General features: G+C 38.8%; 3 protein-coding genes across 4 annotated transcripts; all 3 read left to right on the forward strand.

The window, feature by feature from the left end:
- The first annotated feature begins 4,729 nt into the window (after nucleotides 1-4,729).
- On the forward strand, nucleotides 4,730-12,046 carry LOC127986486 (proteinase-activated receptor 1-like). Of its 2 annotated transcripts, XM_052588754.1 has the most exons (4): nucleotides 4,730-5,048; nucleotides 6,565-6,657; nucleotides 8,809-8,991; nucleotides 10,403-12,046. In XM_052588754.1, exons 2-4 carry the CDS (start codon nucleotides 6,627-6,629, stop codon nucleotides 11,494-11,496), a joined length of 1,308 nt encoding a protein of 435 aa, XP_052444714.1. In that variant the 5' UTR covers nucleotides 4,730-5,048; nucleotides 6,565-6,626; the 3' UTR covers nucleotides 11,497-12,046. The 2 variants fall into 2 exon arrangements, with proteins under 2 accessions (XP_052444714.1, XP_052444715.1); XM_052588755.1 differs by lacking the exon at nucleotides 6,565-6,657.
- Nucleotides 12,047-13,589: 1,543 nt separating this feature from the next.
- LOC127985623 (proteinase-activated receptor 1-like) lies at nucleotides 13,590-15,900 on the forward strand. Its single transcript, XM_052587654.1, has 2 exons — nucleotides 13,590-13,599; nucleotides 14,484-15,900. Exons 1-2 carry the CDS (start codon nucleotides 13,590-13,592, stop codon nucleotides 15,584-15,586), a joined length of 1,113 nt encoding a protein of 370 aa, XP_052443614.1. The 3' UTR covers nucleotides 15,587-15,900.
- Nucleotides 15,901-19,437: 3,537 nt separating this feature from the next.
- On the forward strand, nucleotides 19,438-21,725 carry LOC127985624 (proteinase-activated receptor 1-like). Its single transcript, XM_052587655.1, has 2 exons — nucleotides 19,438-19,498; nucleotides 20,686-21,725. The coding sequence occupies exons 1-2, from the start codon at nucleotides 19,438-19,440 to the stop codon at nucleotides 21,723-21,725; spliced, it is 1,101 nt and encodes a 366-aa protein (XP_052443615.1).
- Nucleotides 21,726-24,155: the final 2,430 nt, after the last annotated feature.

Here is a 24,155-nt window from a genome sequence, read left to right on the forward strand (position 1 = left end):
ACCATACCCGGCCCGTCCAGAACGGGGCTACTAACAGCAGCCGGACTCCGTCCCGGCACACTCTCTCCAGAACTCCCGAGAGCAGAGCAATCGGGGGAAAATGTACAGATGAAGCCTCGGCCATGTCGTGTACCATGGCGTCCAGCCCCAGTGGAGCTGGATGAGTCAGAGGAAGCCAGAGGGGACAGTGCGATGTCTCTCGAGTCGCAAACAGATCCACCCGAGCCTGGCCAACATTTCCAACTCTGCTTCATCACCTCAGTGTGAAGCCGCCATTCCCCGGGCCTCGGCCCCTGCTCAACAAGATGTCTGCTCCCATATTAAGATGCCCAGGAATGTGAACTGCTCTGAGCAAGAGGAATTCGTCCTGGGCCCACACAAGGATCTGGTACGCTAGTTGTATAAACGGGGTGAGTGCAGACCTCCTTGGTGGTTGATGTAAGAGACCATCGCTGTGTGGTCGGTGCGCACCAACACATGGTGATCTCTTAGGTCTGGGAGAAATTAACGAAGTGCACGAAGCACAGCCAGCATCTCCAGGCAGTTGATGTGCCATGTCAGATGGCGACCACTCCACAGACCAAGGGCAGGGTGGCCACTCATGACCACACCCCAGCGGGTGAGGGACGCATCCGTCGCTAGCATCACGCGGCGACAAGGAGCTCCCAGCACCAGGCCCTGGGACAAGAACCAAGGATTCCTCCACATTTCCAAGGCACGTAGGCAGCGCCGCGTGACCTTTAGCATGCGAAGTTGGTTTCCCCTCAGGGAGAACCCCTTGGTCTTGAGCCACCACTGTAGGGGTCTCATGTACAGCAGGCCAATAGTATTCACGTTGGACGCAGCTGCCATCAGACCCAGCAATCTCTGTGACTGCTTGACAGTGAGTGACCGGCCTTCTCACACTCTCGCGACTGCAGTGAGGATCGACTCGATCCGAGCAGGTGACATACGTGCCTGCATCGTGGTCAAATCCCACACCATGCCAAGATAAGTGGTTCTCTGAACTGGAGAAAGCACACTTTCCTTGGCGTTAAGTCTTAACCCCAGCTCTTTCATGTGAGCGAGAACGACACCTCGGTGCCGAACCGTCATCTGCTCAAATTGAGCTGATATCAACCAATCGTCAATGTGGTTGAGTCGTGAAAGTGTGGGGTGAGAGTGCAAGGCCAGTGGAAGATCCTTATTGGTAGGCTTTTGCCCCCAAAAGCAAACCTCAGGAACTTCCGATGAAGAAGGATGGAGATAAGTGCATCTTTTGATAGATCGTGACACACGAGTCCTCGGACTTGGCCTGTGCAGGCATGCTAAACTTCAGTCCCCTGACTGAGAGGTTCAAAGCACAGATCTAGAAAAGGACACAACACCTCATCCTTCCTCGGAACAGTGAAGTACCGGCTGTAGGATCCGGACTCTGCAACCCAAAGGAGGGACCACCTTGATGGTCTCCATCCTCAGAGAGAGTCTACTTCTGTTCCATTACCAGAGCCTGCTTGGGGCCCACCAGAACTGGATTCTGTGGCCTCTCACTACAGTGTGCAGGACCCACTGAGACACAGTAGTTTTCACACTGCAATATAGTCTACTAAGGGAATCAGCCTCTCAAGACTGATCTCTGGTTGCATCAGACAGTTAGCTCGGTGCCCTGAAGCGGTGCACCGGCAGGAGACGGCCGAACTAGCTGCTCTGGAAACCTCCCAGGAGGTCGCAAGCCTCTTAGCACCGCTACGTTTCCGGGCGGTAACTGAGAGAAGCGCTCGCTGGAGACCGCTGCGCCCTGGAACACCGGCAGGGTTGGCAGATCGATCTCCCGAGGGCACTGAGGAGAGACGGGCACCGTGTAATGCGGTGAACACCGCTCTTCCCCAGAGGGGCCTGCCCTCCGAGGTCCTGAGCCGCAGCATCAGGACTATCATAGCTGAAGTCTCCTAAAAACGACGGTCCTCAGACCCGTATCGTCTGTCAGGAAGACTAGACCAGAGCCTGCTCGGGGCAGGACCCCGTGAAGTACACTTGGCAGGGGCTCCCACACCGCCATGCGACCTCCTAAGGGAACCAGTCTCGCGAGACTTGCCTCTGGTGCGCCTAGAGCCACTAGCTCGGTGCCTTGAAGCGGTGGACCAGCAGGGGATGACCGTTCTAGCTGCTCTAGAGACCTCCGTAGAGGTAGCGAGCCTCTCAGCACCGCTACGTTTCCGGGCGGTAACTGAGAGAAGCGCTCGCCGGAGATCGCTGCGCCCTGGAACAACGGCAGGGTTGGCAGAATGATCTCCTGAGGGCACTGAGGAGAGACGGGCACCGTGTAATGCGGTGTACACCACTCTTCCCCAGAGGGAGCTGGCCCTCAAAACGTCCTAGGCGTCAGGACGTTATGATGAAGGCTATCCAGCGATAACAACAGTCCGTAGAACTGCTTTCCACTAGAAGCCTTCGGCCTGGGAGCGCCACTTTGACTCTAGCGTCTGCGGAGTACAAAAGTGACACCCCCGGCACGTGGGGCTGGAACACTTTGGGACTGCTCCGCCCAGCAGCCCCTGACCGCCTCAACCTCCTCAGAGGGAGAGCTGTACACACGTGTTCTCACAAAAGAAATCACATCCCTAGAGCCCCTGTACATCTAACTTCACATAGTCAGATAAAATGTCATTTTATTCCTTAGAATTAAATGTAGTCAGCAACCAGACTAGTCAACGCGATCTGGTGTAGAAAAAATCACATAAAAATGAAACCATGTCTTTTTTTTTTTTTTATATATATATCATTTTATGCTACTCAGTCACACAAATAACATAAATCTCCTCAGAGAAATATGGATGCTGCAGCGAGCTGTCTCAGAGGGTGAAGAAACTGCAGCGCTGGTTTCCAAGCCTCGAGAATGAGCTCTAGATCTAGTGAACACGGGTGGAGATAGGACGAGCCGTCTCCAACCCGTTCGCCAGATCATTTGCGATTCCTGCTATCGCGGTCGCCGCCGTGCATCAGCCACAGCGAGACTGCGACCGCAAGATCGCATGCACGGACACACTCCTCAGAGCGTGCCCGGCGAGAGAGCATGCAGCAGCAGCAGCGAGCTGTCTCAGAGGGCGAAAGAACCGCAGCGCTGGTTTCCAGGCCTCGAGCACGAGCTCTAGATCTAGTGAACACGGGCGGAGATAGGACGAACCGTCTCCAACCCGTTCGCCAGATCATGCTTTTTTTTTCTTTATCGATTCCTGCTATTGCGGTAGCCGGTCCTCAGAGCGTGCCCGGCGAGAGCGGAGCGCTTAACAGTGAGAAAAAGCCCCCCGAGAGCGGACTGCGCGAGCTCCACTCTTCATTAAGGCTGCTTATGTTAATATTAGGCATAACATGCTTGTGTAACTGGTGCTTGTGTGACTGGCGAGCTCATCGGCGCCTATCCACATCAATCTCCTCAGAGAAAGACAGGCAGCGCCGTCGCGCCCTCTCATCGGGGAGAAGTACCGCAAACGCGGGCTTCCGACCACCGAGAGCGGGCGCCGGATCTGGTGGCTAAGAAAGAAGATAGGGGCTTGCCCGTCTTACATTCCTTCAAGCAGATCCGAAAGCGAGTCCCGCGAGCACAACCACCGTTTTGCCTCGGCGAAAACGGGACTGGCACCGCGAGAAACGCCAGTGAAAGCTCTCTCCTCAAAGAGAGCCTTCTGAGAGTAAAGCAAAGGCTCGCATCGCAGCCGTCAACTCCCCCGAGAGCTGACACTGCGCGCTTCACTCTCAAGCAGACAACACACGAGCTGCGTGTGTCCCTACCCTTTTTTTTTTTTTTGGCAGGGAAAAACACACAGCCTGAGCGCTGCCTGCTCTCGCCCAAAACTTCTCTTGATTGAAGCTTTGACAATGGGGTTTATCAGTGGACAAACGACACTAAATAAGACTCACAAACAAATAGCGGCTGACACACACACAGAGCGCTTGCTGAAGACACAAGGCTGGGGCCGGCTGTGCCTCTCCTGCTTTTATGCTTCCTGGTCTCTGACGTCACCCGCCTATGACGTCTCGCCCTTCCTTTGGACTGATTATACATATTATTCAGAGACGTCACGCTGGACGCGTTCCCCAATCGTTCTCGACGCAGCTCGAGTTCCTGAAGAGGAACTATTATTTAAACTGAAATGTAAATTCAATGAGGTGATGAATGTCTTGGAACAACAACTGCACTTAAAAGATACTTACTTATTATACAATTTATTATACAATTTATTTAATAATTTACTCACCCTTAGTGTCCTTCCAAACATGTTTGACTTTCTTTATTCTCTGGAAAATAAAAGAAGATATTTGGTGGGGATATTTGGTGCTTTAGAAAAGAGAAAAAATATGACTGATTCACATGCCACTTGAACTGAAGTGAATACAGTGATCTCACACTGCATTAAAGAGTGGAAAAACACTTATTGTTTATGTTTCATGACAAAATGTACAGAATTTAATTGATTTGTGTTATATTAAAAGTGGCATCCCCTATAATGCATCATGCCCTATATTAAAGTAAACAAAATTTAATAAAATAAAAACATGCTTGCGATTAATAGGTGGCTGGTGCGCTACAAATAAAAAACGTCAAATATTATTTACAAGCATTTATTCCATCAATAAAACAGCTTGTGTATAGTCATGTAATATTATTTGCCTCAGAGAAGTCATAAATAAGGAGCATTGGAGCCCACATTAACCCATAACGTTTGGAGTGGTCCATACACATGATCAGGCACGTGCACAGGTAGGGCTCAACCTGTGCAGAGCACATGCCCTTTTTGCCCTTACACTCCGAAGTGCCCTTTTTTTGGTGGTGTTTTTTTTTTTATTTATTTTTTTTTATCAATGCTATTGGTCACCCTTTACGTCTGTCTGTCTGTTTTACAAATATTTAGCAAATGAAAGTTCTTAAAACGAGCTTGTGTAAATCTTATTCGATCCTCAAGCTGTCAGTAAGCTGATAACTCCGCCCCCTCTATATTCATTGAATCAACTGAAGTTCCACAGCAGCCGCACAGTAGACACCAGCTGAGCTGAACAAAGTTTTGCGAAGGGTAAATAAATATCTTGTTGTTTGAATAAGTACTACTAAACACTATGTCTATAAAGGCTCATATTTTATTTATTTGATGTCTGACTGACTCACTGACTGAGACATGTGGGACGTCGCCTGAGAGACAGGGCTAGCATTTGCCATCTAGTCATAGCCAACACTTAAATAACCTGTGCATACAGTTGCATTTCATCTTTAATAAAATGCTATTTTGGCCAAATGCATTTTACCACAGGAAAAACTGAGCGCTCCGTCTATATAGCTACAAAAACTAATTTGTAACCTAGAAGAAAATGTAATGTGATCCCGGCAGCGTCAGGCGCCGTCGCCGTTTTAATGACGGACAGAAAAACAATAACATTTGCACACATTCACTGGTCAAAAACGATAAATTGATAAGTAATACAACAACATATAATTTGTTTTTACCATCGGAAAATCATAACAGGTGCGCCCCCGCTGTTTCATACTTGAACTTACACAGCGACGAGTGATCCTCGTCACCTGATAATAAATTTCTTTTTTGATTTATGATTGTTGATACACTTAATTTATTAACACTTAGGCTAATCATGTTATGGTATACTCTCCGCTCGTCCTCACATGTATAAAATGTTGTAAAACATTGTTTTACTACAGTAATTTAGTAGTAACAAAAAAAAAATTTAAAAATTACAGAAGATCACTGAAATCTTTATATTTTATCATGCAGAATGTAATTCATGATTCATTCCAAGGCTTCATTTATTTGATCCAAAATACAGCAAAATCAGTAATATTGTGTAATATTTTTACAATTTTAAATAACTGTTTTCTATTTGAATATTTTAAAATGTAATTTATTTTTGTGATCAAAGCTGAATTTTCAGCATCATTACTCCAGTTCAGTACTCTTCAGTGTCACATGATCCTTCAGAAATGCTTTTCACTGCAACTGTACTTTTCACTATTTTTATTTATTTTTTCATTGCTGGCTTATTTTAGGGAAAGTGTAGTGAATAAGAGACCTTCAAGAGACCAACATCCCTGGTCCACCACAGTATCAAATTTTTGCCAGATACATGGCTCACAGAAGGTTGCTGTTGTATTAGGTTTAAAGAAGCCCTTAAAACCCTGTTTATCTATATTATCTAATTATCTAATATTATTATTATGGTCGTTATTAATCGTGAATAAATCTAAAGCTTTTGAGACTATTATTTTGTGTTACTGAATTTGTCATGAAGATGTGACCATTTCTTCCTTTTATGCAGGCTTACTAAATAATCTTGATATATAAAGGGGGGGGGGTGCCCTTTTTCAGTTTCAGCACATGCCCCTCAAAAGGTCTGTGCACGGCCCTGCACATGATTATTACATATGGGCCCAGAGCTAAGAGCCACTGAACCAACTGCTAAGAGGTGGGCTGATAATAGTGCTCACAGGAAGTGGTTTTGCTTAACATTGTAAATGGGGTCTAATTCCCTTAAGTAGCTTTTGTGTTTTGACTGATGGTTTTTTGGCCTGTTTGGTTGCAGAGAGCTCTGTTAACAGCTTTGAACAAACTAATGAGCCAGTTGATGACAAGTCTTCAACCGAGATGTCTGATGAACTCAGTTCAGGCTTACCAGGTAGAGGTTGGATTTAACGCAGTTTTGCTGTCAAGTTGTTCCAAACCCAAAAGACTGGGAAAACACAAAGTAAAAAATTATTTAGTAACCTGAGAAGTTTCGCTCTCTTCAGTGAATGTCCACACCTAAATTACAAAAACAAAAATTGAAAGTGTTCATCATACAAAGTCATGAAACTTTATCTCTTCACAAGACTTAATTTAACCAGATTAAATAGTTCAAATCATATGGATTCATTTTACGAAGTATTTATGAATCTCCCAAGTGCTGGTTATGTAGACTTTCAATGGATGAACCGAAACCTCTCAGGTTTCATTAAAAGATGAAGTTTAATAAAAAGCTACCACAGAAAAGAAAGTTTAGGCGAGAAAGTTATAAGTTTACATCTTGCATCAATTGTTAAAATGCCACTGTTTGTCGAGTTTATCTGATTCAAATCAGAAGGGACATGTATTAGTTTTCTAGTTGTGTCATACATGTCTTTTGCAATATTTAAATAATTTTTCACTTCCACATTTGTTAATGTAACAGTGGGAGGCATGACAACAGAGTTGGAGGATCCAAATCATTCATCTAACTCACATTCGAAGTTGTGATGTCCACAGTCCAATTATTTTTAAAAGTTATTACTTGAATTATCCAGTTAATCTCAAGCAACACGTAGTGATTTATAATTCGCTAGCCTGCGACACAATGATCAGATCTTCTTTATTGTTCCTAGAGTTAAAAGACAGGTAGGGAAATATGCATTTTGTTTTTAGGCTCCATATGATTGGAATAATCTTCCATTTTCTATCCGTTCTTTATCTTCACTTACAGCGTTTCGAAGGGCCCTCGGGGAACATCTTCGGAACAATTGTCTTTGTTCTAGTTTTGTTTGTTTGACCTTGGACTTGAATTCATTGGTCATGTGTTTACTATCTTTCATTTTTAAGTCCTTATTTTTATTTATTATTATTATTATTATTATTATCATCATCATCAATGTTCTTGTTTGTGTTCCTCTTAGTCCTTGATCTTGTGCAATGCTAGTCATGTGGGGTTTTTTTTGTTGTTGTTGTTTTTTTTTGTCATGTCACTTGTGGGGTTCGTGCTGGGTGGGGTGGGGTGGGGTTGAGCATTGTGAGCTGGAATGTGTGTGTGTGTGTGCTGTTGTGTTTTGTTGTACTGTTTTTGACCGTGATATTTGCTCTGCTGATTTGGTTCATTTTGCTTTGATGTACTGGAGGACCCCCTCGAAAACGAGATGTTTCATCTCAAGGGGTTAATCCTCGCAATAAAGATATGTTAATAAATGCAAGGCTTTATTAAGAGTGTAGTAACAACATTCGGGGTCAAAACACCAGCAAACATCAATGGCAGAGGCAAGGCAACAGAGCACAGTAATCCAAACAACAGGCAATGGTCAGGGCAGGCAGCAAACAAAGAAAAACATATAGACAGTGCAAAGGAAAAACAAGGAACCAGGGAAACATGGGAAAACAGGGAAATTAGAAATGGGCTATAGGCTATTTATAATAATAACAGGTTTTTGTTGTTATTATTATTATTATTGGGTCTATTTTTAACAAATGTGTTACAGTCGAGTTTATTTGTCTGGTAATGTTCTAAAAAACTTAAAGGTTGCTAGGGGATTTCAGAAAGGCTAGCGATAGCAAGTTAGCTTTTAAAGCGAGATTCCCACCATCCCTGTATAATCGCTCTGCAAAGCCATGCCTTCCCCAAAACACACAAACACGTTCAGGTAGACCAGAAACTGGCATTGGTGGAGGACTGAATGCAAGACAGATTACCTCACGTCTCATTCACCAGTGAGAAAACATCACAGTATAAAGAGCATAATACTACAATAATAGCACCTCCCTGGAATGCACTGATGGCTTATCATTTCTACAGGAACAGGTTGTGGTTGCGCATGGTATGCCAATACATATCGGACAGACAGGCAGGATGACCGATTTGAATTGGACAAAAATTTTATGATCCTTCTCCTTCCACAGATGATATGAATACATAAATACATTTATAGAGCTTAACTTAGTGATTACTATTGGGATATGAACGTTTTTTTTTTTTTAACTAGCATAACCAAAATGTTTTTGAACCAAATCTTCTTACCCTGCCTTTAACGTTTTGTTTGTTTTCTTGCAGCTGAATCTCAACGCAACTTCTCTGTTATGACAGAGACCTATGAGACAAGAGAAAATGATTCCTTTTCGGATGGGATGCTGTATGGAAATTATTCCAGAGACTCTTTCGGAAGCTATACTCTAAATAATTCCAAAAACGTTCCCACAATTCCATTCATTATCGATTCCATACCAGTGTTTTTAGGTAAAGTTTTCCAGACCTCCAGAAGCAATTTATAATATCTGAGCTCTTCATGTGATGTGTGATGTGAAATCATCACTACAGTTTATTATCAAATTTTCACTCCAAAAAGAAGTGCTGTGCATGTTGTACAGTAAATGACTTGCCAGTTTTTGAGTATTTAGAAGATTTTAGGATATTTTAAATATTCTGGAATCACAGGTGAAGCAAACAACCCTAGAAGTCATAAGTTCTGATTCAGTGTTTTAATATAAATTAAATGTTTGTTCTAGAATGAATTGTTTAGATCAACACCATCACCCTAAAAGCTTTTCACACTGATTTCTAAACCCTGGGTTATCGTCCTTAACCAAATCCTTTTACGATAAGTCATGTCACTCGGCGGCCATCTTTAAAAACACCTCTCGGGCATGCAAGTGCAACTCCTATCTCTTTGAATGGGAAAACATCAAATTTCTCTAAACTGTTCACTAAGTTTACTATTAAATTTCATATTTGAAATCACCAAAGAAATCTGACAACAACTTTCATAAATGTTGAATATAGCGTTATAAAAATCTTACTATTCAGACAGGATCAGCCAGTGTGCATGCGCACGTCTCAGCGCTGACTGTTTCTATAGAAACTGGGATTTCTAACGGCAGCTGCAATGATGCGCTAACTTTACCGTTTAGCAATTGGCTCTTTCAAGGCGGGGCTTCCTGCGTTTAAGCTGCCATTTTCAGCGTTGCATTTTCCCCATTCAACACTATACTTGTGACATGTCTTGGGTATTCTAGTCTTTGCCTAAACCCAGCTGCTTTTAACTCTGGGTAAAGGAACATTTCTCAATTATAACATAAAAGTTAGGTGGGCTGCACTTTTTACCTGGGGTTATAAAACTTTGCCCAGAGTGGAATTAGCATTGATTTTGTGAGTGTAAAACTTGTACAGTGTGAAATAATGCAATGCCATAATCTTATGGGTAGATCTTTAAAAACATATATCATTTTTAATCTACAATATCTATGATATAACACCTCATAATCACATGCTTTGGACAGAATCTGTTTCAAATGTTTTCAAAATGTTTCAGAATCCGAGGTGTAAATGTCAAATGATGATTGAATATGAGTGAAGAAGAGATCATTTCATTTTTACCTTTAAAGTGTAAAATATCTATTAAGGAAAACTTGGTAGTACAATCAACATTATATAATATGAGGATGATTAATGTCATTGACCATCCATTCAATGACACTAACACCACAAAAATGAACATTAAAACGTTAAATCAGAGTTTAGGAATGTACAGTGTGAAACATCCACATATGTAGAGTATGGACTTCTGTCTATATTTATCTGGTGGTGTTGAGAAGTTTCAATGTTGTTGTTTTATTTATGTATTTATTTATTTATACGTATTTGTTTACAGATCCAATCATTATCCATATTCTTGAAGACCAGCCATGTAACAGCACTGATCTGAATGCAGTGGATTGCAACAAGGCTACACAGCACACATACAACATCTCAGACAAGTCTGTTGACTTCCTCAAAGGCCTGCTGGTCACACGCATCATGCCCTCATTCTACATCATCATCATCCTCATTAGTTTGCCCCTGAACGCTTTGGCCTTCGTAGCATTCACATGTAGGATTCGAGAGAAGAAACCAGCTGTGATCTACATGTCTCATCTGGCGTGTGTGGACCTGCTCTTCACCCTGCTGCTGCCTCTGAAGATCCACTACCAGCTGAACGCTTCAGATTGGGTGTTCGGTGAGGCGGCGTGTCGTGTGCTCAGTGCAGCTTACTACTGCTACATGTACTGCTCCATACTGCTGATGATGTGCATGAGTGTGGACAGGCTGCTGGCCGTGGTGTATCCCGTCGCCTCTCTGACCTGGAGGAGCGCAAGAAAAGCCACATGTGTGTGTGTGTTGGTCTGGCTGCTGGCACTCGCTGGTACTGTGCCGCTTCTCTCCATAACGCAAACATTCAAGATAAAGGATGTTGGCATCACCTGCCATGACGTGCTGTATCACACACAGGTGTATGCATACCTGTTCTCCATCCTCTCCTGCCTCTACTTTCTCTTGCCTCTGATCGTCACCATAGTGAGTTACTCTACCATCATATATGTGCTCACTACAAAGAATGATCACTTGACAACATCATACTCAGACAAACGAAGGAGAGCTGTGATTATGGCTATAGCTGTGCTGGTGGAGTTTGTATTGTGCTTTGCACCAACAAATGGCATCTTGTTGTACCACTGTGTTCGTTTAGCCACCGGAGGCAGCAGTGAGGAGGGGAAATACTACCTGATTGCTGTGTGTTTGGGGAGCGCAAGTGTTTTTCTGGACCCTCTGTTATATTACTATGGCTCGTCTCAATGCAGACGGAAGATCAGCTCTCTGATCTGCTGGAGGAAGACAAAAAGCTCAACCACAACATCAAACACAAACAGTCAAACAAAGTCCTCTAACCTGAGCTGTGAGTACACCCAGGCTCACATTCAGGTGTGAATTAATGGTAATTTTTTTGTACTAAAGATCTGTGCTAGTTTTGAATTACTGGAATGATGTTTGTTTTCAATGATGGTCTTTGCATGTACATAGATATAAATAGCATATAGCATGTATACAATCATATTGTGCACCTAAAACTTGAAAACATTGTATTTTTAACACAACAAATGAAATGCATTCAGTTTTTATCTAAAAAATGAAGTTGTCTGTAAAATTAGCATAGCAATCAGTCATGATTTTTGTTGCAATGTGAGTTCTGTAGCAATGCTGGTAAATGTAATTTCCCCATTTATAATCTGCTGTACTTAAAATATGTGAGGACAAAAGAGATAAAAATTAAAACAAAACGTAAATTCTCATTTCTAAACATCATATATTAGAACACAGTCAACAAAAATGCACTGAATCCAGTGTAATATTTACTTACCGAATGATATGATTGGACAAACATTTTATAGTCCAATGTTTTTCAAAGACGCTTGTTTTGTTTTCTTGTTATTTTTGTTCATAAAACTACATTTGAACCGCTGATGTCACATGGACCATTTTAACAGCATCTTTAATATGTTTCTGTGCCTTGATAGCAGAAAACCATGGCTTAATGGTTATAGAGGCGGATTCATAACCCTAAGGTAGTGGGTTCAAGTTTCGTACCCGCAGGGATTGTAGGTACAGTGCTCTCTCCCATCTTCAATACGACTGAGGTGCCCTTGATCAAGGCACGCAACCTGCATATTATTTACACATAATTATAGACATTATAGTATGTCATCCATAACACTTTATGTAAAAAAAAAAAAAACCTTATTAATAAAATAAGCCTAATCAATAAATTGTGTTATTCCATTTGACTGAAGCCTTTTGATCAGTGATTGCCTTCATTCTACATTCGCACAGAGACTGCAATAAAGCAGTCCTATCCACCTTTTCCTGAGTAACCAGTGAGCACTGCCCAGGTGGATTCTGTTAGGAATGCTTTTGTGTTACATCTTTATGCAAACCCATGTTTAAAAATAATATATCTCTGAAACTACAATACTCTTAACACAGAGACAGCAATTTTGCACCCTTTCTTCATGGAAATGCCACCCCTGGGTGGAAAAAAGGGAAAAATATCATAGAGACCTTCAGGAGTCACACCCAAGCATCCACCATCATTTATAATTTATCTCCTAATAATTTCATTTTGGTTGAAGTTTCCAATGATATCATCATTTTCACACTCAGAAATCAAGCACAACACTGAGCAGCTGTGTCTTCTTCTAGGGTTTTCAGATTTTACCATTGTAGACTGTTCTAATCTACATTTAATAGAGTTAGAAATTGCCAGCTGATCAGAAATCATGGGAGTGACAATGGTCTTGCTTTTAATTATAGTTCTGCACACATGCACTGCAGGCAATGGTAAGTACTTCAGATCAATCTTGAACCATTTTCTCAGTTATGTCTTGCTGATGTGACGTGAAGTGGTAATTTAGAATAATTTATATACTCTTATAGAATGTAATAAAGTTTTCTGTCTGAATTTTTATTTGTAGTAATTACGGTGCTTTTTATTGGGTTTAGTTGGTATGTTGCTATAATTAATTTATTTTTTTTTTAATTGTAGTGTTAGTTAGCAATAACAACACCATGCTGTATATAATAGAGTTGGGTGATATAACTCATTTTAGAAGATTACATTAGATTAGATTAGATTAGATTCAACTTTATTTTCATTGCACATTTAAGGTACAAGATAACAAATGCAGTTAGCATCTAACCAGAAGTGCAGTAAGTACAGAATATACAAGGTCTACAATGTTACAAATTTACAATAAATATACAGATAAGGCAGTATTATGAATATAATTTACAGATTTTAAATACTATCAGCATGATATACAGATAGGTGTACTATGAACATACTATACAGATGGATTATGTAAAAGTGTACATACACAGAAACTATGAATATAATTTACACTGGTGCAATGGATAGAAAAGTTCATAGAAAATATCTGAGTGTGCAAATGGATTACTCAGTATTCTGCATGAACAAGTTTACTGTTTTTGCTTGTTTGTAAATTAATAAAAAATCTGATGTAGCGATGAGGAGGGGTGAGGAGTCTGTGTGTGTGTGGTGTTGGGGGGTGTCAGAGGGCAGAGTTCAGTAAGCAGACAGCTGTAGGGAAATAGCTGTTCCTGAATCTGCTGGTACTTGTCCCGAGGCTCCTGAAGCGCCTGGGCAGGAGGTTAAACAGTCCATGGTCAGGGTGAGAGGAGTCCTTGAGAATGATGTGTTTCCTCTGGATGTCCTCAATAGCAGGAAGTGGTGTCCCTGTGATGCGTTGGGCAGTTTTCACCACCCTCTGCCTTGTGGTCAGCCACTGAGCATTATGTGCATATATATATATATACATAAATGTATACAAATGAATACGTTTGATTTTATAATTATATTGCAACATTATATTAGTTTTGTTGTTTGTTTGTTTGTTTGTTTTTTGTTTTTGTTTTTTTTTGTTTTTTTGGCTTGATTGATTTTGATGGTATTGAAGGAAAGTATTGCTTGAACACAAATTCATTTAGTATTAAATAATGTCCGTCAAAGTCTTTTTTGCAAATGTGTCCAAGTTCTTAAAATTATTATCTGATGGTATTATGAGGGCTTTAACAGTCTTTTGTGTTGATTACAGATTCTGACATTGTTCGGTATAATTTCAGTATAATAATTCCTCTGAACCATGAAGGTAAGAATAATAAACAACACACTGCATGGCAATTCTCATGACTATTCTTGAGTCTATTCTACTATTTTACATTTGTATGAATTTGTATATGAAATTGACACTTCAAAATATAGATACAGTACTCTTCGATGCTTGGTAATATCCTATCATTCGACAAATGTAGCTGTTCATGTGCTAAAGCTGATTAAATTTTTTTCTGGTGGTAGTAGTAGGCCTATGTGAAAATCACAAAATGTTTTGTGTTGGTCACAGTTCCTAAAAAGAAAACAAGGGGTTGGACTTTAACCAGAGTGGCTAATAAGAAAAATACTTCAGATACAACATCATACGTTGACAAAACTGCACCAAACTCTGACACATTAAACATCCCAGACGAGTCTGTTCTCTTCCTCAAAGGCCTGCTGTTCACATGCATCATGCCCTCATTCTACATCATCATCATCCTCATTAGTTTGCCCCTGAACGCTTTGGCCTTCGTAGCATTCACATGTAGGATTCGAGAGAAGAAACCAGCTGTGATCTACATGTCTCATCTGGCGTGTGTGGACCTGTTCTTCACCCTGCTGCTGCCTCTGAAGATCCACTACCAGCTGAACGCTTCAGATTGGGTGTTCGGTGAGGCGGCGTGTCGTGTGCTCAGTGCAGCTTACTACTGCTACATGTACTGCTCCATACTGCTGATGATGTGCATGAGTGTGGACAGGCTGCTGGCCGTGGTGTATCCCGTCGCCTCTCTGACCTGGAGGAGCACAAGAAAAGCCACATGTGTGTGTGTGTTGGTCTGGCTGCTGGCACTCGCTGGTACGGTGCCGCTTCTCTTAGTGAGACAAACATTCAAGATAAATGATGTGGGCATCACCTGCCATGACGTACTACGCCAAAATGACCCTACAGTAGTGTTTTATGTGTATTTGTTCTCCATCCTTTCCTGCCTCTATTTCTTCTTGCCTCTGATCGTCACCTTGGTGAGCTACTCCACCCTCATATATGCACTTAGTGCAAAAGCTGGTCTCTTAACAACGTCCTCTTCATCTTCAGACAACCGAAGGAGAGCTGTGATTATGGCTATAGCTGTGCTGATTGAGTTTGTGGTGTGCTTTGCACCAACAAATGGCATCTTGTTGTACCACTGTGTTCGTTTAGCCACTAGAGGAAGAGATGAGGAGGGGAAATACTTTCTGATGGCTGTGTGCTTGGGGAGCGCAAGTGTTTTTCTGGATCCTCTGCTGTACTACTATGGCTCGTCTCAATGCAGAAAGAAGATCAGCTCTTTGTTCTGGTGCAGTAATGCAAAAAAGAGAGCAAGAACACAGTCAAATACAAAAACCTTTCACTGTACTACAGCTGCAAAGTAAATACATTTAAAGTGAAAAGTATATATCTCTCATAAAACAACAACTAGGCATATTATAAGCTGTATTCTTTGTTTGCTTAACAGGTTCACCACAATGTCATTATCTACCTGTTTTAACCAACATTGAATAAATTGTAGGATTTCATTGTCTCTGTATGCACACTATAAACAATATGTAGCTATTGTATTGTGTCTGAGAAGGTCACGGAGAATGTTTTTCATAATGCATAACATGTTATTTATCTTAATTAAGGAAATAGTAAGTAATCAACCCTATAAAAGCATTTGACTGAAGCTGTTTGATCATTGATTGTACTCATGTCTTACCAATGATTCTTTCATCATTATTTATAATAAAGCGGTAAGAATTGATCCTGTTTCTTCATGAGTTTGAGTCCTGAGACATTTTCTCATCCCACTTTGATGAGCAGTATGGCAACAAATCTTGTTGTACCACTGTGTTCGTTTAGCCACCGGAGGGCAGCAGTGAAGAGGGGAAATACTACCTGATTGCTGTGTGTTTGGGGAGTGCAAGTGTTTTTCCTAAATAATTACACTTGTTTTATTTTACTATAAGACCTTTCAAATTACAAATGACATGACTAACAGAGCTGTATGATGTTTCTGACATATTAGAGTATATGGCACAAAAAAAAACATATTTCATAAATTATATACAGTTATATAAGTTATATAAAAGATAAAATAGACATAAACATTGTAGGTTTTACATTCTGCTTGCCAAGTGTTCAAAGGAGCTTTCCAACTGATTTCTTTCATTCATGGGTTTAGATATAATTTACACAAGAAAGACTAAATGGATTGTTTTGACTTTAGACTCATATAAATCCATTTTCCACAATCAGAGCGTGTGTTATGAAATGACAAGCATAAAGATCCATGAGAAAGTTACACAATGTGAGTTTATGTGTTATAATTCGATGAGGAATATCTTTAGATCTATGACAGATTATGGTAAACTCTTTTTGATTAGGAGAATTTTCTGAAAATAATGAAATGCAATTATGTGCATGTTTCGAGAAGAAACGAATAAAAACACAACGTGTAGCATTGGGCCTTTTTTTTCTTTGCTGAACCATATATGTGCCCCTGTGGCCCCGTCTGGTTTAATGTGTAGTGCTTTATGAGGAATATCTATCCATCTGATTGACTGATTATGGTAAATTTTGGATGTTTAATTGGAAGAAACTTTTTTTTTTTCATTCAGGGGTTACTTACTTATTTGATTATTTTCCATGCAGGAGGTGTTCTTTCACCTTAATTTTTATTTAGCCTCTTTCCGAAATTTTATTTTTATTTTATTTTTCATTTTATTTTTTATTAGGAGTATGTTGCAGCCATCAAAATTAAAATTTGTTTATATTTACAAAATATATTTAATCTTTTAAATTCTTTTATTTGTACTTTTGTGAATTAAATAATAGTTAAAGATTAAAGATTTTATTGCAAAACATTTAGAAAAACTCCAACCGATAATATATTTGTAATTAAACTATTAAACTTTGATCTGAAACATTTCAAAATCATTGTGTCTATTTTGTATTTTTTTTAAGTCATCAAAACAGTTGGATCATAATATGAAAGTATACTTAGATTGTCATTCTTAGTATTTTTCAATTATCTAGATTTCTCGCAATCCAAAATTATGATTTAGTGTGTTATGATGACTTTAAGAGCTTTAAGACCTCTTCTCACAATATTAATTGAAGCTGTGTACATTTTTAATTCTTTGCTTTATTCCATGAGCAAGCAGAGTACGAACAATGCCTTCAAGTGGTGAAATCTGAAAACAGCAAAAGCCAACAAATTAAAATAAGGGATAAAACATACCAGAGAATAAATTGATAAACAACTAAAATGACAGAGTGGCACTTCTCCGGGTGTGTGTTCACCGTGCACTTTGGATGGGTTAAAAGCAGAGCACGAATTCTGAGTATGGGTCACCAAACTGTGCTGTATGTCAGGTAACTCTCTTTTTATTTTTATTTTTTTAAAAGGATACATATATTATATGTATTAAAATATTACTAGTTTTGATAGTTTTTTGTAAAATTCTGTGAAATGAGCCATTGTACTTATAAGGAAGCCAAAAATCATATCTTTGAGTGTGACATGGAAAAAGTATTGAATTATAGGAAAGTCTTAGAATAACTTTTATGTTCCACAGAAGAAATAAAATCCTGCAGGTTTGGAAAGACATGAAAACGAGTAAATGATTACTCAGTGATTACTTGACTATGAAGTTCTTGATTTTGGTGAAAATACAAATACATCCCTTTAATGTATTACTATATGTATGAAAGTATACTTAAGATATTATTACTTATTGTTAATTGTCACCGTCCCGTATACGGGACGCCTAAATTTACTTCAATATATTACAATTATATCCTAATCTAATCATGACAAACTATATATCGTTGGAAAGGTCTAAGACTCCTAAATAGATATTTGACCACGTTTTGTTGTTAAAAATGATGAAGGAACAGTAAAAGATTAATTTATAAAAAGAGTGCACCTCAAAACATATACATTATAACAGGAGTTCTGACCTTTGTCACAAAAAATCTACTCCGCTTCCTTTTTCCCTATCACATGTTTTAGTAATCATCATAAATTATATATCATTTGAAAGCTTAAATACTCCAAATTCATCTTATGAAAACCATTTTGAAATCGGACACTGTGTTACCATGGAAATCATACTTTAAAATCTTTTAGCGTGCTCCTCCCCTTTAGTGGGAGGGGTCATATTCCATATATATTACGGTCTTTTAGAATCAAAACTTTTCATAATCTTGACAAAATACATATCGTTGGAAAGGTCTGAGTCTCAAGATTCCATATTTGGTGGTTATTTTGTCATATACATAATATTGAGAGAGAAATTGATACATTTGTGACAGAAAAATGCATCCAAAAAATTCAATGGAGTTTCAATGGCCCCCGGTGGCTTTTTGTGGTATAACGCCTAAACAAAATTGCATAGGAACCTACATCTTTTTTTATATCAACTTCAAATTTGGAACACAACTTATTTAGACATATGGCTTTAATTTTATAGCAATTTTGGATTAAAACATATTTTATAAAATATTTATTTTATATAAAATATACTAATAATAAAATAATAAATGTATTTACAGTAAATGTAAACTTCTATAACTTTTTTATGCTTTCATTTTTTTAAATGATTTCACTTCTGCAATAATCTGCAGATGGTCTTCTTTAAAAAGTGACCAACCTTTGGTCTGTATTCAAAAGCGTTTATGAATTATAACAATTTAAGTGTGAATAGTTTACTTTCACGTCTATGTTCAAAAATGGGGGTGACAGTTAAAAGGTTAACTTACATTACTGGATTATAGATAAACATGATCTCTTTCATTTGATAACTGTTTAATACTTGGTAAAATTACACCTCTGATGATGATGATGTATTATTTAGATGGTAAGTGTAATGCAGAGATGTGCTTACTGTATCAACAAAATTAATTATTTATTTTTGTTGCACACATCTGCTGAGGCGACGTACTTATAACGCGTCTGTTGAGGCGACATACCCTTCTCACACGTAAAAGTCACATTCCACTCGCCATAATAGAGACCTTCAGGAGTCACACCCAAGCATCCACCATCATTTATAATTTATCTCCTAATAATTTCATTCGATTGAGGTTGAAGTTTCCAATGATATCATCATTTTCACACTCAGAAATCAAGCACAACACTGAGCAGCTGTGTCTTCTTCTAGGGTTTTCAGATTTTACCATTGTAGACTGTTGTAATCTACATTTAATAGAGTAGGAAATTGCCAGCTGATCAGAAATCATGGGAGTGAAAATGGTCTTGCTTTTAATTATCGTTCTGCACACATGCACTGCAGGCAATGGTAAGTACTTCAGATCAATCTTGAAACATTTAAATATATTTTAAAATTTCCAAGATTTTGTCAGTTATGTTTTGCTGATGTGACATGAAGTGTTAATTAAAATCATTTAAACAGTATACTATTATAGAATGTAATAATGTTTTCAGTATTAATTTTACATTTTAGTAATTATGGTGCTTTTTATTGGGTTTAGTTTTTATGTTGCTATAATTTATTTTTTATTCTAGTTTATTCATTGTAGTACTTCAAATTAATTTAAGTTAGTTTTCAAGTTCACATTTTCATCTAATTTTTATATTTTACTTCAGATTTATTTCAATGTTAAAAAAACACATTTTTAACAGTTTGAATTGTCTTGTTAGTTAGCAATAACAACTCCATGCTGTATATAATAGAGTTATAGAAATAATTTGATAGGTGATAGAAATCATTTTATAAATGTATTCATCAGATTTTTTTATAATGTATAACCAAATGTATACATTTTTTTATTATTACGAGACTAACTGTTATCTTCAGTTTTGTTGTTTGTTTGTTTTTGTTTTTGACTTGATGAATTTTGTCGTGGGGAAGTCGTGGCCTAATGGTTAGAGACCCTTGAGCAAGGCACCGAACCCCCAACTGCTCCCTGGGTGCCGCAGCATAAATGGGTGCTCTGTGTGTGTGTGTGTGTGTGTGTGTACACACACACACTTTGGAAGGGTTAAAAGCAGAGCATGAATTATGAGTATGGGTCACCATACTTGGCTGTATGTCACGTCACTTTCACTTGTTGGTATTGAAGGAAGTATTGCTCACAAAACACAAATTCTTTTAGTATTAAATAATGTCCGTCAAAGTCTTTTTTGCAAATGTGTTCAAGTTCTTAAAATTATTGTCTGATGGTATTATGAGGGCTTTAACAGTCTTTTGTGTTGATTACAGATTCTGACTTTGTTCTGCTTTCTGAAACTTATAACTGTACAATAATTACTCTGAACAATTCTTCAGTAGGTAAGAGTAATATGCGGCACACTGCATGGCCATTCTCATGACAATTCATAACTATGTTACATTTGTATGAATTCATATATAAAAATTGCCATTTCATAATATAGAAACACTTTGATGGAAATACTGGTAATATCATTTCATTCAACATATGTAGTAGTTCATGTGCTAAAGCTGATTTTATTTTTGTCTGGTAGTAGATCCTGAATGCCTAATTGAAGGGTTTTTAGGCACTTATGTGACGTCTCAACCATCTGACACATTAAACATCTCAGACAAGTCTGTTGACTTCCTCAAAGGCCTGCTGGTCACACGCATCATGCCCTCATTCTACATCATCATCATCCTCATTAGTTTGCCCCTGAACACTTTGGCCTTCGTAGCATTCACATGTAGGATTCGAGAGAAGAAACCAGCTGTGATCTACATGTCTCATCTGGCGTGTGTGGATCTGCTCTTCACCCTGCTGCTGCCTCTGAAGATCCACTACCAGCTGAACGCTTCAGATTGGGTGTTCGGTGAGGCGGCGTGTCGTGTGCTCAGTGCAGCTTACTACTGCTACATGTACTGCTCCATACTGCTGATGATGTGCATGAGTGTGGACAGGCTGCTGGCCGTGGTGTATCCCGTCGCCTCTCTGACCTGGAGGAGCACAAGAAAAGCCACATGTGTGTGTGTGTTGGTCTGGCTGCTGGCACTCGCTGGTACGGTGCCGCTTCTCTTAGTGAGACAAACATTCAAGATAAATGATGTGGGCATCACCTGCCATGACGTACTACGCCAAAATGACCCTACTGTAGTGTTTTATGTGTATTTGTTCTCCATCCTTTCCTGCCTCTATTTCTTCTTGCCTCTGATCGTCACCTTGGTGAGCTACTCCACCCTCATATATGCACTTAGTGCAAAATCTGATCGCTTAACAACGTCCTCTTCATCTTCAGACAACCGAAGGAGAGCTGTGACTATGGCTATAGCTGTGCTGATTGAGTTTGTGGTGTGCTTTGCGCCAACAAATGGCATCTTGTTGCACCACTGTGTTCGTTTAGCTATTGGAGACTACCGCAAAGAAGATTCATCATATGCAGCTTACCTGCTGGCTGTGTGCTTGGGGAGCGCAAGTGTTTTTCTGGATCCTCTGCTGTACTACTATGGCTCGTCTCAATGCAGAAAGCAAATCCGCTCTTTGTTTTGGTGCATTAAAGCAAAAAAGAGAGCAAAAATGAGTATATCTCTCTGAGCTGTATTCTTTTTTGCTTAACAAGTTAACCACAATATCATTATCTACTTGTTATAACCAACACTTAATACATTTTAGGATTTCATTGTCTCTGTATGCACACTATTAACAATGTGTAGCTATTGTATTGTGTCGGAAAAGGTCTCAGACAATGTTTTTCATAATGCATAACATTTTATTTATCTTAATTAAGAAAATAATAAGTAATTAAACCTGTAATAGCATTTGACTGAAGCTGTTTGATCATTGATTGTACACATGTCTTATTGATTCTTTCGTCATTAATTATAATAAAGCTGTAAAAGTTGATCCCGTTTCTACATGAGTTTGACTCCTGAGACATTTCCTCATCCCAATTTGATAAGCATTAATAAATTATATCTTCACCACACTTTTCTTAGTGTCACAGTCAAAGCATGACAGGCTGTATTTGTTTTCTCTCTTTTTTACTTATTTTTAATAGTAATATTATTAGTAAACCTTTGATTGAAACAGACTAATTTCTTGCTGTTGGTATTGGTACACATGCAGATACTATGAACATCCACGTCACTTCAGGGTGTTCTAGAATGACACTGATTTTGCAAAGTAAGACATGTTCCTGGATCAACATCTTCTGATGATCCTTGATCAACATTATTGTCCAAAAATATCGACTTTACCCAATCCCTATCCTTAAACCTAACCCTACCCATAGTTTTTTCCTCAAATCAGTGGGAAATTAGAGCTGATTAACAAGGGTGAAGAAGCACTGAACCCTGATTGTAAGCTTAAAACAGATATTTTCTGAAAAGTTATCTCTATTGTGATTGGTTGATTGGAATGTTGTTCCAGGAATAACAAGGATGTTGATCCAGGAACATGTTGTACTTGGTGAAATCAAGTTGACCAAACATCAATGGCTTCAACAAGAAACAGTTATTACAGTAGCATCAAATTTCCAGATCTGCTCATTACAGGCAAAATCACTTGAGCTCTTACACATTCTGTGGAGATTTGTGTCCTAACCACATGCATCAATGTATGGTCAGAAGAGTGCAATGCTTCAGGCCGCAAGACCCTGAAATGCATTGAGTAATGTGTATTGTTAACAAAAGTGCTATCATTTACAGTATGTCCATTAAGTTTTCCATGAGTTGTGCATACTTTAATATGTTTTGCAGAACTACCTGAAGTATAAAACAATGTTCCACTCCATTCTTGTAAATGGCTGAAAAGACAATACTCTCTGAAAAAAAACTATATTTTTCATCCTCTGGGAGTCACCTGCTTTACATTTACATTTAATCATTTAGCAGATGCTTTTTTTTTTTTTTTTATAGTTTTTTTATAATGAAAGGACAAGAAAAGGAAAAGTGCTAGTATTAGTTGGTAAAGTGCTGTCGAAAAAGATGAGTCTTTAGATGTTTCTTGAAAATGAGTAAAGACTGACTGTGTTTGGGAAGCACAAGTGTTTTTCTGGACCCTCTGCTGTATTACTATGGCTCGTCAGATCCGCTCTGTGATTTGGGGCAGCAAGGCAAAGAGAGTAAAACAAATAAATGGCCTAAATAAAAATGAGATATCACTTTAAAATAATTGCATTTGGCAGACACTTTTATTAAGTGCAGTTTGCTCTGCCTTCAGGGGTTTCATTAGTTAATACTCAATCTGCAGAAATTGTATTTATTCGTCTACTCTCTAATAAGTGAACGTGTGAAACAGAGATTGTAACTATACTACTGTTTTAGGCAAATGTAGAATAATCAGTCATTGTTGTAATACTTTATATGTAAACAGATCTATCTATCTATCTATCTATCTATCTATCTATCTATCTATCTATCTATCTATCTATCTATCTATCTATATATGTCCCTGTCTCTCTATTTATGAATAAATAAAACCTGAATTTCAATTTGACTGAAGCCATTTGATCATTGATTTCACTTATAGCTCTACATAGCTGTACTTTAAAACAATCCTCTAGGTGGCGGTGTTTATCCATGTGTCTACCCAAAGTAAATAAACCGTAAAATTTACGGTAGACAAATCTGTTGTTTAACGTAGTCTATTATTTTAATCTACTTATTTTTAATTTTAGTTTTAACTTTATTATTTTAACGCTGTAAATTGCTTCACAATCTTATAAAAACAATATATATTCTACAATATTTACCACTTATTTCACAAACAGAAGCTGTGATAAAAGAAACACACAGAAGCTGTGATAAAGCAGTCCTTCAGGTGGTAGTGTTTATTCTAAAATGTGTTAAACCATAGACTGTATAAAAAACCAAGCACCATAACCAACATACTATGTCTTGTAAACAAATCACTAATTCGCTGGAATTGTCATCTTTCTGTGTAGCTTCTCTGCTGAGTGAGATGTCAAGCTGAGTGAATGAACGTATTGCCAGTCAGCACCTGACATTGCGGAAGGATATTATT

This window comes from Carassius gibelio, chromosome B21, assembly GCF_023724105.1.
Source record: "Carassius gibelio isolate Cgi1373 ecotype wild population from Czech Republic chromosome B21, carGib1.2-hapl.c, whole genome shotgun sequence".
Lineage (NCBI taxonomy): Eukaryota > Metazoa > Chordata > Actinopteri > Cypriniformes > Cyprinidae > Carassius > Carassius gibelio.